Source organism: Bos indicus, chromosome 15 (assembly GCF_029378745.1).
Source record: "Bos indicus isolate NIAB-ARS_2022 breed Sahiwal x Tharparkar chromosome 15, NIAB-ARS_B.indTharparkar_mat_pri_1.0, whole genome shotgun sequence".
Lineage (NCBI taxonomy): Eukaryota > Metazoa > Chordata > Mammalia > Artiodactyla > Bovidae > Bos > Bos indicus.
Genome location: NC_091774.1, coordinates 66,155,719 through 66,167,846, shown reverse-complemented (window position 1 = coordinate 66,167,846; position 12,128 = coordinate 66,155,719). Strand labels below are relative to the sequence as shown.

At 47.5% G+C, this 12,128-nt stretch overlaps 1 protein-coding gene across 11 annotated transcripts in view; it reads right to left on the bottom strand.

The window, feature by feature from the left end:
• CD44 (CD44 molecule (IN blood group)) overlaps positions 1 to 12,128 on the bottom strand; it is an 87,869-nt gene that overhangs the window by 49,798 nt on the left and 25,943 nt on the right. For all 11 annotated transcript variants that reach the window (XM_019975397.2, XM_019975398.2, XM_070804032.1 and 8 more), the window contains exon 2: positions 2,892 to 3,057. In XM_019975397.2, the coding sequence (XP_019830956.2) occupies positions 2,892 to 3,057 (166 nt within the window). The remainder of the gene's footprint in view (positions 1 to 2,891; positions 3,058 to 12,128) is intronic.

The window sequence follows — 12,128 nt, the reverse complement described above, 5'->3', positions numbered from 1 at the left end:
TTAGAACCAGCTATGGGTGGAACGGTAGATTTCTTTGGCACAGTTTTTCTTTGCCTTTTTTAAATAGTAAAACTCCTGGCGAGCCCACTCCCCATTTTACTCCCATCACATTCTGCTAGTCCTTATACACCGACATTCTAGAAGTTACAATCCCCTCTGTAAACTGTTGCTAAGTTTTTACCACATTGTGTTCACTGTAGGTTTTACCTGTCACCCTGTCCATCAGTTAGGGATATTAAAATTCTTACATGTGTATACTACATGAGTCGACTTAGCAGACACGCACACGTACTACATGAGTAGGTTGCTGTTCCCAGGAAGAAAAGAAATACTCAGCAAATCCATCCATGCAGCAGAGTTTCATCTCCCTTTTGCTCTCAGTTCTTCAGGAGGGCTGGGTCATTAAATCTTGCCCTGGGCTCAGAAGCTGGCCTGGAGTCTAGACTCCTCCCCATGCAAGTGATGTGGCCCAGATAGGCTGCAGAACTAAGCCTCAGTTGCTTACTTTGCAAAGTGGAGTCATACAACCAACTCCTGGTGCAGTCTGAGGATTAAGAGAGGGATACACATGGATGAGCCGGGGTCTGTGCTGTGCTCAGTCAATAAGTCGTGTTCAATTCTTTGCAATCCATGGACTATAGCCTGCAGGCTCCTCTGTCCATTCTTGTCCAGGCAAGAATACTGGAGTGGGTTGCCATTTCTTCCTCTAGGGGATCTTCCCAATCCAGGGATCAAACTCATGTTTCCTGCATTGGCAGGCATAGTCTCTACCACTGAATCATCTGAGAAGCCCTTTGTCCAGCGTCTAAGGGCTGGACAATTGGCCACTGGGCACAGTAAGAACTTCCCTTGTTCTCAGCATATAAGAACATTTCCGTATTTCATAAGTTTGCCTTGCCTGCATTTCACAATCAAAATTCAGCTTATGAAATCCACTTTCTTAGGCCACTGGCCTAGTCAGGGCCATATTTAAATAATTAGCCTTAGGAATAGAATAAATGGACCTGCTAATTAACTTTCCTGCACTGCAGCCTACACCTCAAGTTCAGAAGCTACCTGAGCTATCTGCTCCTTTTATATTCTCCCAGACCCTGCTGCGGAGAAGGCAATGGCACCCCACTCCAGTAATCTTGCCTGGAAAATCCCATGGATGGAGGAGCCTGGTAGGCTGCAGTCCATGGGGTCTGAGGGTCGGACATGACTGAGGGACTTCACTTTCACTTTTCACTTTCATGCACTGGAGAAGGAAATGGCAACCCACTCCAGAGTTCTTGCCTGGAGAATCCCAGGGACAGGGGAGCCTTGGTGGGCTGCCATCTATGGGGTTGCACAGAGTAGGACACAACTGAAGTGACTTAGCAGCAGACCCTGCTGGAACACATGCAGATATCTGCACACATCTGCTCTTCGCTTCAGAGCAAAGGTGCTCAACAGAACTTTCTGTGAAATAGAAACATTCTATAATCTCAGTTGTCTGACAAAGTAGCTGCCAGGCATTTGTGGCTAATTAGGCACTTGAAACATAGTGCCACCAAGGGCCAAAGTTTTGATTTTATTTAATTTTAATTAGATGTCACTAGCCAAGCGTGGCTAGGGGTCACCATATTAAAAAAACTGAAAAGATGCTTCATTTTCCACGTCAGCCTGAGTCTCAGTTCCCACCCAGACTACAGGTGCCTTACCCAAGGACAGGGGATAGATGCACTTAACTTACACTGAATGGTTTCCAAAAAGAGTTCTGCAGCTTGACTTTTTAAAAAGCAGCCTGTGTTTGTATGTGAGCGTGTTAATGAGAAAAGAACCATGTCACCTAACGTCACGTTGCAGAAGTGCAGAGGGGCGGCTGCAGGATAGGGCGGAAACTTCGGACGGCAGTTGTCCAGATTTCCTAGGGTTCTTCACATGAAGACAAACCAAACCCAAACACCTCACCACAGCGGTCACCACTGCTCACTCTTAATGCTCATCACTTACCACAGGGCCATTAAAAAAATTCAGAAAATAAGGGCCATGCCTGCTGTGAGGGCTGCCCAAGTGGCTCAGTGGTGAAGAGTCCACCTGCCAACGCAGGAGATGCAAGAGATGCAGGTACAATCCCTGTCTGAGAAAATCCCCTGGGGTAGGAAATGGCTACCCACTCCAGTACTCTTGCCTGGAAAATTCCATGAACAGAGCAGCCTGGCAGCCTACAGTCCATGGGGTCGCAAAGAGTCAGACACGACTAAGCAGCTGAGTGTGCACACACAGGCGAGCCTGCTGTGAACATCCTGGAGCAGAAGGACCTGAGGACTGCTCCCTGAGCACTGCGAGGTCCAGGAGGAGGAGCTCAGGAGGCCTCCCTTAACCCCTCTCACTGCTTTGCAATCACTTGTAATAATATACATCTTAATAATTTTCATGCCCTTTTCTCTCAAATCAGAGCAACACAGAAGAAACAAAATCAAAAGAGAGAAAAATAGTTTGAAAAACCTGCTTCAGCCGAGTCTACAGGGTCAAGGCTCCACCAGGCACGTACTTATCTTAAACACTGTTATTTGGTTTTTCAATTTCTTGTGGTTCTGACAATGATATTGCCGGCTTCTTCAAAGCCCAGAGAACGCGCTGTTGACAGGAGCTTCAAGCAAGCGGATTCCAACCTACGACCTTTAAAGCCTCCCCTGGGAAACCCCGCTGTGACTCACAAAGGTGTCTTTAGCTGGCCTTAAATTTTAGTAATCATACTGGTTCCAGATTGACTTGCCGAAATTCATGGGTGGGGCCGACTCTTCAGGCAACCAGCCATTCAGCTGTCAGAGAGGACGCTTCCGGGTCTAAGCCCCGCCCCCTGGACCCAGGCAGCTTGCCTTCCGCAGTGGGCTTAGTTGGGGCCTAGGCGGGTGCTGGTCCCTTACCTGCAGGTCTCAAACCCTATGTTCCGGGCCGCCTCCATCTGGGCCATGGTGGGCAGCGTGCTATTAAAGGCCTTGCAGAGGTCGGCAGCCTCAGTCTTAGAGATGCTATAGCGACCATTCTTCTCCACGTGGAATACACCTGCATATCGGCAGGTTATATTCAGATCTGTGGGATGAAAAGGAACAGTTAGATTGTTCTGCATCCATAATTTGGAAAGGGTAAGAACTTTGTTTTAGAGCAGCCTCATTGCAAAGCCAGATAATCTTCCCTACTGGCCAGAGCCTTCCACCTTCGCTGCAGCATGTCAATGCATCGCTGCCTCATGCTTAAATCTGAGATAAGATGCAGGAAAGTAGCATCACTTGTACATTCTGTCCAGGTGGCGCCAGTGATAAAGAACCTGCCAATGCAGGAGACAAGAGACCTGAGTTCGATCGTTAGGTTGGGAAGATCTCCTGGAGGAGGAAACGGCAACCCACTCCAGTATTCTTGCCTGGGGAATACCATGGACAGAGGAGCCTGGCTGGCTACAGTCCATGGGACCACAGAGAGACACGACTGAGCGACTGAACACATCATTGAGAAAACTGAGGCTCGGAAAAGTGAGCTGCCCAAGGAAGTGAGGATTGCTTTCAAGAGCCTGTAGCTGCCTTCCTGAATCCCAGCTGTTCTGTTTCAGCAATATGTTTCCGAGCTGATAGCCAGGGTGGGGATGCCTGTGATTGCAGTGTCCCTGGGTACCCAGTTTCTTTGGGGTTCTGTGTGGCATCATCTTTCAAGAACCCTGAGAGGTGACTTATAGGTAAGTTATATACATATTATTCATAGGTGAAGAAACTGGAGCTGAGAAAAATGAAATGACTTCCCAGAGTCACCCAGCAATTAAGTGGCAGAGCTGGAATTCCATCTCAGGTCTGTTTAACACCAAAAGCCACACTCTGATCCACTTACTCCCGTGTGCTCAGGAATCCTTTCATATCATTAGAGCAAGTCTTCACTCTGGAGGGATACGCCTAAAAACTGTGACCTAATGACAAAGAGGATCAATGTTAATGGAACTGTAAGGACAACAACTGCTCTCTCCTTTCTGAGCAGGAAGTAGCTTCCAACCACGAGAAAACAGTGTCTGACAAAGAGCAAACCGAGATGATAAGAGAACTGTGAAACCTCTCCACAATCTTTCTCGATTCTGAACATAGTAAAAGAAGAAATGGAGCTTTGAAAAGACATAAGGCAGTATCAAGTGGTTTTCTTTTGTTTCATCAGCATGTAGGTGCTTTTAAAAAAGTGTCAGAACTAGGTGAGATGGAGCAAACGTGTTTGGGGGATTTCCTTTCTGGTCTAATGGTGTCCTTCGGAAGCCACTCACACAACGCTTGGCTGATGAGGCTAGAGGAGCACAGAGGAGGGAAACGGACAAGGCGCTTTTGAAATCCTGTTTGTTTTTACTGACATTTTCAGCTTTGGCTTCGGTTGGCCAATCTTTGCCAAGAGAAACTGTTGCGCTGAGTGACTGTCCTTCCGGAGGCTCTCTGTGTGTAGCTTATAAATGAGAAACAAAGCCTCCCAATCAGCTTCTTGGAGGCGAGACTGTTAGGAGAGATCTCAGCAGATGCCAGGAGAGGCAGGGCGTGGCCGTTTGCACGCGGCCGGGTGGCTGCCGTCACTCCCAGGTTAAATATAAAGTCTGAGGCATGGACAGTGGCTCGGAGCTAAATGGCAGTTTCTGTGTTATTAACATGAATTTGAGTTTGCCACCTGGCATGTAGAATATGCAAATGAGAAAGGAACCATTCAGATTGATACTTGTGAATTAAATCTCTCGAGTTCCAGGAGGAGCAAACAATATCCCTTGATAGACAACACACACATGCAAGTGTGAGGGTGTCTCTACGTGTGCGTGAGAATAGTGTGTGTCGTGTGTGCTTATGGTCAGCCGAGACAGGAAAGCATGGATAAAATCTAGCTTCAGCCTTCCTAGAAACGCGAAGATTAAACAGGGCGTGCAGTAGATCTCAGAAAAGAGGCTGCTGGATGAATGAAGAAATTCTATGCAATGTAAGGATTCCACAGCTTATATTCATCTTAGTCTCACACATAAAAAAGGTCCCATCCTAGCCCTGATGGCATTCAGCCATCTGGGAATTCCAAAGACGGTTCCAAAACCTTCATTTCAGGTCAAGAGTATTCACATTTCCTCCCCTCTGGGTCCCTCGTGCCTTAAAAAGGACCAAGCCTTTCAGGGTTGTGTATCTGTTAAGTCTTCAAAATGTATGAAGACTTTCCAACACTTCCTTAACACTTACACAAGCAGAAATTACTACCCCCAAAGGGTATCAGTAATACTAACAGCAATAATAGCTGTTAACACATGTTGTGCACTTACGATGTATAGGCTAGACACTCTTCTACACATTTGACAAGTATTAACTCGTTTTATCCGTAAAACCCCACTATATGGTAGGTAATATTATTGTCCCCACTTTCCAGATACAGAAACTGAGGCATAGAGAAGGGAAGAAACATGACCAGGTTCACAGAACTCATAACGATGGAGCCAGGATTCAAACCCAGCCAGTCTGGGCACCAAGAGACCACAGGCCTAACCACCAGGCCACTACTTCTAAACCCAATTTACAAAACATTTTATGCATTCTCAACCTCCCCCATGTAGAGCCAGAAATATCCCCAAGGTTTAAGTTAGAGCAAGGCTGAGGCATGAGTAGCCATGGACCACAAATCACAGGACAGCCACCCGTGTCCATGGCAATGGCCACACTGCCAACACCTGTAGAGAGGCAGAACTCCCCAGATATCTGGGCATCGCTCTAGATAAACAGAGATCTCTGTGATCGAGGAGCTGCCGTAACTCAAGGGCCTAACAGTAAATGGCCAAATGCATCTCTCCAATAAGCCTGTCCAACTGGACATGAATCAAGAATGCTTTCCGCTGGGCCCTCTGGTCTCCAATAAATCATGAAATAAAGGAATGATCCCATGTTCCTCCCTCTGAGAGATCTGATGGGTAACACTAATGGTTGGAGGCCACTTTCAGATTCAGGGTGGCGTCTGAAGGAGGAAGAGTGTTTGTTATGATGCGGTTGCCAGGAGGACAGAGGAGCCATGGGCCTGGCACCCAGGGATCTCACTGCCCATGTGAGAAGAACTCTATCAGTGGCCTGTTGGGAAGACCACAAAAAACGTGCTCACCAAGAGACCTGTGTAATCCACTCTCTGGCACCAACTCACAATGAAGCCTTGTAGTTCAACTTAGAGGAGATATACCCAAGATGTACCCTGGCTTCAAGTCCTGACATTGCTACTAGCTCTGGGTTACACAGATAGATAGTTCCTTAACCTCTCTGACACTCAGCCTTTTCCTTGATGGGATGACAGTGCAATAGGGGTTTGTGGGACTGTGAAATGAGACAAAGCATGTCAAACACTCTGTATGATGTCTGGCACTTAATTAGAGCCAATGGGTGTTTTATACTCATTAGGTGGGTGATCTACTTCAGCTAAATTAATTCTCACAAAAGTGCTATGGAATAGGCACTACTGCCAAGCCCATTTTAGAGAGAAAGAAACTGAGGCACAAACAAATTAAATAATGTGTCCAAAGTCACCCAAGTGGGGGAGTCAGGGTTCCAACTCCTGTGCTATGCCACCAATTCCGCGGGGTTCTAGGTAAATTTGTTTTTGGATAAACCAAAGCTGACCCATACCACCATTAATCTTGCCTATATTTTTCACTAAGACTCACATCAAGAAAAATAGATCTTTCTGGTAAAATCACCCCAGCACATTTCAAAATCTTGCCTAAGGCCTGAGATGAGTAGCTTCTTGGTTTGCTCCAGTCGCTTCACAAGTAGAAGAAAATCGCAGCCTCTTCTGAGAGTACCACACTGTGTAATCTTTACCCAACTCGCCATTGTCTGAGGATCTCCAGACTTTCCTAGGAGGTGAGTAGCGTGGGGGAGGGGATGTCACACAGCTGACCAGTAGGGCTGAGGGACAAGAAGTTTTCACGAGCGGGTTTTCAGGGGTCTATAAACCTGTGAAATTACTTATATGCAAGATTCTGTGTGTATGTACGTATCTATGTTGCAAGCGTGTACACGTGTATAGGTGTTTCGCTGGGTTTCCATTAGCTTCTCAAAGATGTCTATGACAGAAACAGGTAAAGAATTGTAAGAAATTATTATCTTTCAAGTGAAAGTGTTAGTCACTCAGTTGTGACTTTACAACTCCATGGACTATAGCCCACCAAGCTTCTCTTTCCATGGGATTCTCCAGGCAAAAATACTGGAGTGGGTTGCCATGCCCTCTTCCAGGGGATCTTCCTTTAAGGTTTCTTCATTAATTAGAAATTCCAGGATTCTAAAATTCTGGGACTTCCTTGTGGGCTTCCTGAGAGCAGTGACTGCATCTCTCCCCAGGGTCTCTCCCCAGGACCCTGTGCAGGACCACAGAGGTAGGCACACGTGGAACAAGTGAAGGAGGGAAGGAAATGCTCCCCACTCCCCCCAGGACAAACAGACTGTGTGAGGTACAAACAAAACACGTCTCAGGTCTGCTCCCCGCATCGTGTCTAAGAGAATCAGCAGCTGGCCCTGCTTGAGAATTCCCCAGGAGGTATTTCAAATGTCTTGAAGCGTTTGCTTCTGAGAACTTATGCTGTTTTCCCCGAAAGCAAATGTTGCAGAGACCAACTTTCAGCTCTGTAACCAGTGTTGTCTGTCTGGACTTCACAGTCATCCTCTCCAAGATGAGCAAGGCCTTTCTGCATCCTGTCATAGGGCCCCTTCTGAGGCCAGATCTTCTGAGACCTCTCGAGCACACACACGGAGCACCCCACGTGCAGACCCCGGGAGACCATCTGCAGTCATGCTGTGCCCAGAGACTCAGTTCTCCGAGCCAGACTTCTCCAGATGGCCCCAAACGAATTAGTGTGTTTTCCAACAGGCGCCACCTAGATGGGCCTGGCCCCTTCCGTCATCTCCTCATTAAGGGTGAGGCAGCATTAAGGCAGAATGAGATTTTTTTTTCCTGATTTGGTCCCACCAGAGTAGGCTGTGAGCCTGGGGAAGCTGGTCTTCTTGAAGACTGGGAGAAGGCCAGGTCATGCGACTGAGTGACTCGTGCACTTTCCAGGGCCATGATAATAACTGCAAACATTCATCCAGCACCTAATTGGACCCATATGAGGTTTTTAATATTTTACATCTAAAAATTCACTTAATTCTCACAGCAGGGTGGTATATGGCAGGCACTTTTATTATCCCCATTTGACACAGAAGGTAACTGATTCTTTGAGAAGACAGGAATGACCTGAGCCAGGAGCCAGCAGAATAGATTTCCGACTGGGCAGTCTGGCTGATCACACTGCAGTGTTAAGTGGCACCTCATGCATGATGCTAAGACAGATGCTAAGCTACAGGAAATCTACTTCTTCTTCACGTGGTTTTTAAGGTGCAGAGAGGTGAGAAGTAAAAGAGGGCTCTGCAGAGAGGAATCTGAGCTAGTAAGCTCAAGTATTATTTTAAGATCACAGGTCTCTTGATTCTGGACCAAAAGCTTAAAAGGGTAGGGCCCTTCTCCTAAGAGCTTGGGAAGATGTCAGTGGGAAAACCTGCACTAATGGAACTTACACCCTCTCCCCGAGGCAAAGATGCCAAGGAGGTCCCTGTGTTTGCTGACTTTCCCCAACAGAAGGCTGGCTTCCTCTTTCTCACCCTACTTGTCCTCTTCCCGTCATCCCCTTGAAGATCAAAGACTCCAACCCCAGCTGCAGCCTCAGGCCTCTTCTGCCCTTTACAGTCTGAGGACTCTGGCGCAGGTCAGGCAGGGCAGAATGAAGACAGGTTGGCCGAGGACTGGGATGCCAGACCACAGGCTGTCCCTGTGACATTTTGACATATCTGATGACCAGCCTACAAATTTCAACAGACCAGGCCATTCCAGCTGGGGCATGACACTCCATTCACTCCATCAAACTCCTGGAGTCAATCACATGCAAGTCAAAAGCACCTGTGGGTTCTCCACATTTTCACCTTTATACTATTTATCATGAGTTAGCCAGGATCCTCTTTCTATCTTCTGATTTGCTGAGCTCACGTCTGGAAAAGGTTATGCAACTCACAAATCTAGTCGAACTGATTCTGATCAGAACTAGAAGAGAAAAGGTCAATTAAAAAAAAAAAAAAAAGCTTTATTGCTAATTGGATCACCTGTGTTTAAAGCCAGGCGAGATAATAGGGAGCAGCTAACCACATTCTCATGAGACACAAGAGGAAACAAAAATCCACAATGACTGAGCATGGCCCCCCTAGCCAGTTGTGAGAGAAGCAGGCCCTCCGGGGTCCATAATTGCTAGATTCTGGATCGCCTGTCCAGTGCTCTGACTACTGAACTTGCTTTTGTAAGAGGCCTGAGCAAGCCGTTCCAATAAAGGCCACAGTCCACAGTGTCAATGGGACACGAAGAAACCATTCTGTTCTTCACTGTGATTGTTTAATGTCTTCAAAGCCCAGAAGTTTCCATCTAGGAGTCTTCCTGGCAATTACAGCCCCTGCTGCCACCCAGGTCTGCCAGTCCAGAAGGCTGGCAGCATTCCTGCTGCCCCACATCTCTCGCCCCCATCCCCTGATGCCCATGTGATGGGCGCCTGATGAAAGGGTCTATTGTTCAGCATCCCCTTCTGAACCAGGCCAAAATCACGCTCAGTGGCCGAATCGCCTTTGGCTGCCCCGGGCAGACCATGAGTCTTGAGTGACTCAGTCTCTCCCGGAATTGCCCTGGAGGTGGGTGAGGATTTAATGAGCAGAGAAAATACTCATACACCATCATCCCCAGAGAATTTCCTCCAGAATGTGTCCTGGGTGGCTTTCAACTGAGCTATTCATCTCTTGGCTCTCAGAAGGGAAATGCACCCCAATTTCTTGGCACCTGACTCTATCCCCTGGCCTCTCAGCCTCTTGTCCAAGGAGCCTGTCATGGCAGCCAACACTGAACCAACAAGGACCTATCACATCCGCTCTGTCAGAGGAGAGTCCAAGGGCTCTCAGCCACTACCCTGACCCTTCAGTCCAGGCCTCCAAAGGACCAACCCCATGAAGCTCTTAGCTTGTTTGTACAGAGTCTAAAGAAAGAGCCCCCACCCCTGCCTCCTGGTGGAAGGATGGGAACTGGGGGAGAGGAGAGGGTGGGAAGGTCTGCTTAGGCCCCCACTCCTGATCCTGGATCCAACAGTCTTTCTGGCCAAGGAGAGTGTGTCCCAGAACTGTCACCTTGGTACCCAGTTCTGTGAGGCTCAGTGGTTTTGATGAACGAGTCTCCGGGAAGACAGCTGAGGGAGAGAAACCACAGCGTGTACCCCTACGTTGCCATGGCGACCAGAAATGCTCAGCTCTGGACCTAAGACCTTTATTTTCTTCTGTTTTCTTCTTTTTTGGATCATATCTGTTTAACAGGCTGACTAACACAAACCCAGGATGTGGTTAAAAACAAATGAGAAAGTATCTCGGGAGCCCACATGGGGTTTTTCCTGTTGCAAGTAGAAAAAAAAAAAGAGGTTCTACTTTGTTTCATGCCTATATATACTTTGGTGGCGTGGGGAGCTAGTTAAGGTTATATCACCTATCTAGGTGGTAGGATAAAGCAGGGAGGAGCCAGATGCACACCTGGGATGATATGAACATCTGAACACTTTTTAAAAATTGAATATTGATTAAGATGCATATAGGCTCCAACCCCAGCAGAACAGGTGGATCAAAGCACAAGCAGGTGTCAGTAATATCACTATGGCGGGGTCTTTCCAGCTCCAATTACAAAGCATTTCTACATCCAAAAGCAGCCCTGTGAGGCCTATCAGGTAGGTACTATGGCCCCATTTTACAGATGAAGAAACTAAGGAGCAAGAGATTCAGAGACTCCTAAGTCTTACAGAATCTGAATAAAATCCAGACCTCAACTGATTTTCGAGGTATTCTGATTTTCCCGATTATCCGTGGTTCTGCCCTTTCCATCTTGGGTGTCAGCCAGCAAAGGGGGAAGGTGGCAGCATTCAGACAGAAGGGTGGTGGTTTTCATACTTTACCTTCCCTTCTCCTCCCAATGATGTCTTAGGTAGAACCACAATATTTAAGAATGGAGGAAAGCAGAGCTGCTTCCGTGGGAGCTGGAGTGAGGATGAAGGGGCAGACCCAAGACCCTGGATCCAACAGCGGCTCGTTCTTGCCCAGCCCCCACCCCACACCACCAAGGTCCTGATACCCTCCACAATGCTTTAAGAAGCTGCATGGAACACTCAGGAAACCACTGCAGTAGGGGCCCATAATAGCAATGATAACCACTGCTTGGCAAGGCGTGCTATGTGCCGGGGGCTCCAAGGCATACTAAGACGGATAGACACCCCCTATGACAGCTGTGAAAGCAGAAGGTCAGAGTGCTAAGTCATTAGTACAAGGCTCTGAAGCTTGAAGGCTGCAGCCCAAATGAAACGCATTGTATAAAATGCTTTACAAGTGATCCAAGCTTAGTAATTAAAAAAAAAAAATGCTCTCATCAGTCTCAAGAATAAAAATGCCTTGCAATGTAAAGTTCTCCTTAAAGGTTGGTCCTGGTTCACCCTGTGGAGAGAAGATAGCTAAGTCTGCCTTTCCAAACCTAATCTACAGTGATGGGAGCTGATCAGCAAAGGACTCGAGAGGATTGCCAGATCCAGAAACTGAGGTGAAGCTGCTGCCCTCCAAGGTAGAGCCATCCAGGCTGAGGGGAACAGAAGGCCAGCACCAATTCCCACAGAGCCCAGCAGGACTGCCCAGTCTGGGGTATCTCCAACTTGGACTGGAATTCCTTGACGCTATCTCTTCCAGCATCCTTTCAAGGGATGAAGAGAAGATTCTGGAATCCATGGAGCTGCTTTTCAGTGTCAGACATTAATCTAGGTGTGGTAACAATGTCCTACCATGGGATCCTCAGAGCAGCTTTGAGAGGTCAAATCATCAACTCCGTTTTTGCAGATGAAACAAGTGAGGTTCAGAGCACAACTGACTCAACATTCGACTGTGAAAGTGGCATGGTCACAAGTCAAAGGCTGGAATTATCCCTGGTCTCTGACATGAGTTAGTTCAGATGTTCACCAAAGCCACATGCCTCTGCTTGGGGCACAAAGACTCTCACACTGGGGGCTGGAAATGCAAGGACCCTGTTGGGTGTGGTTGGGACAGGTCCTA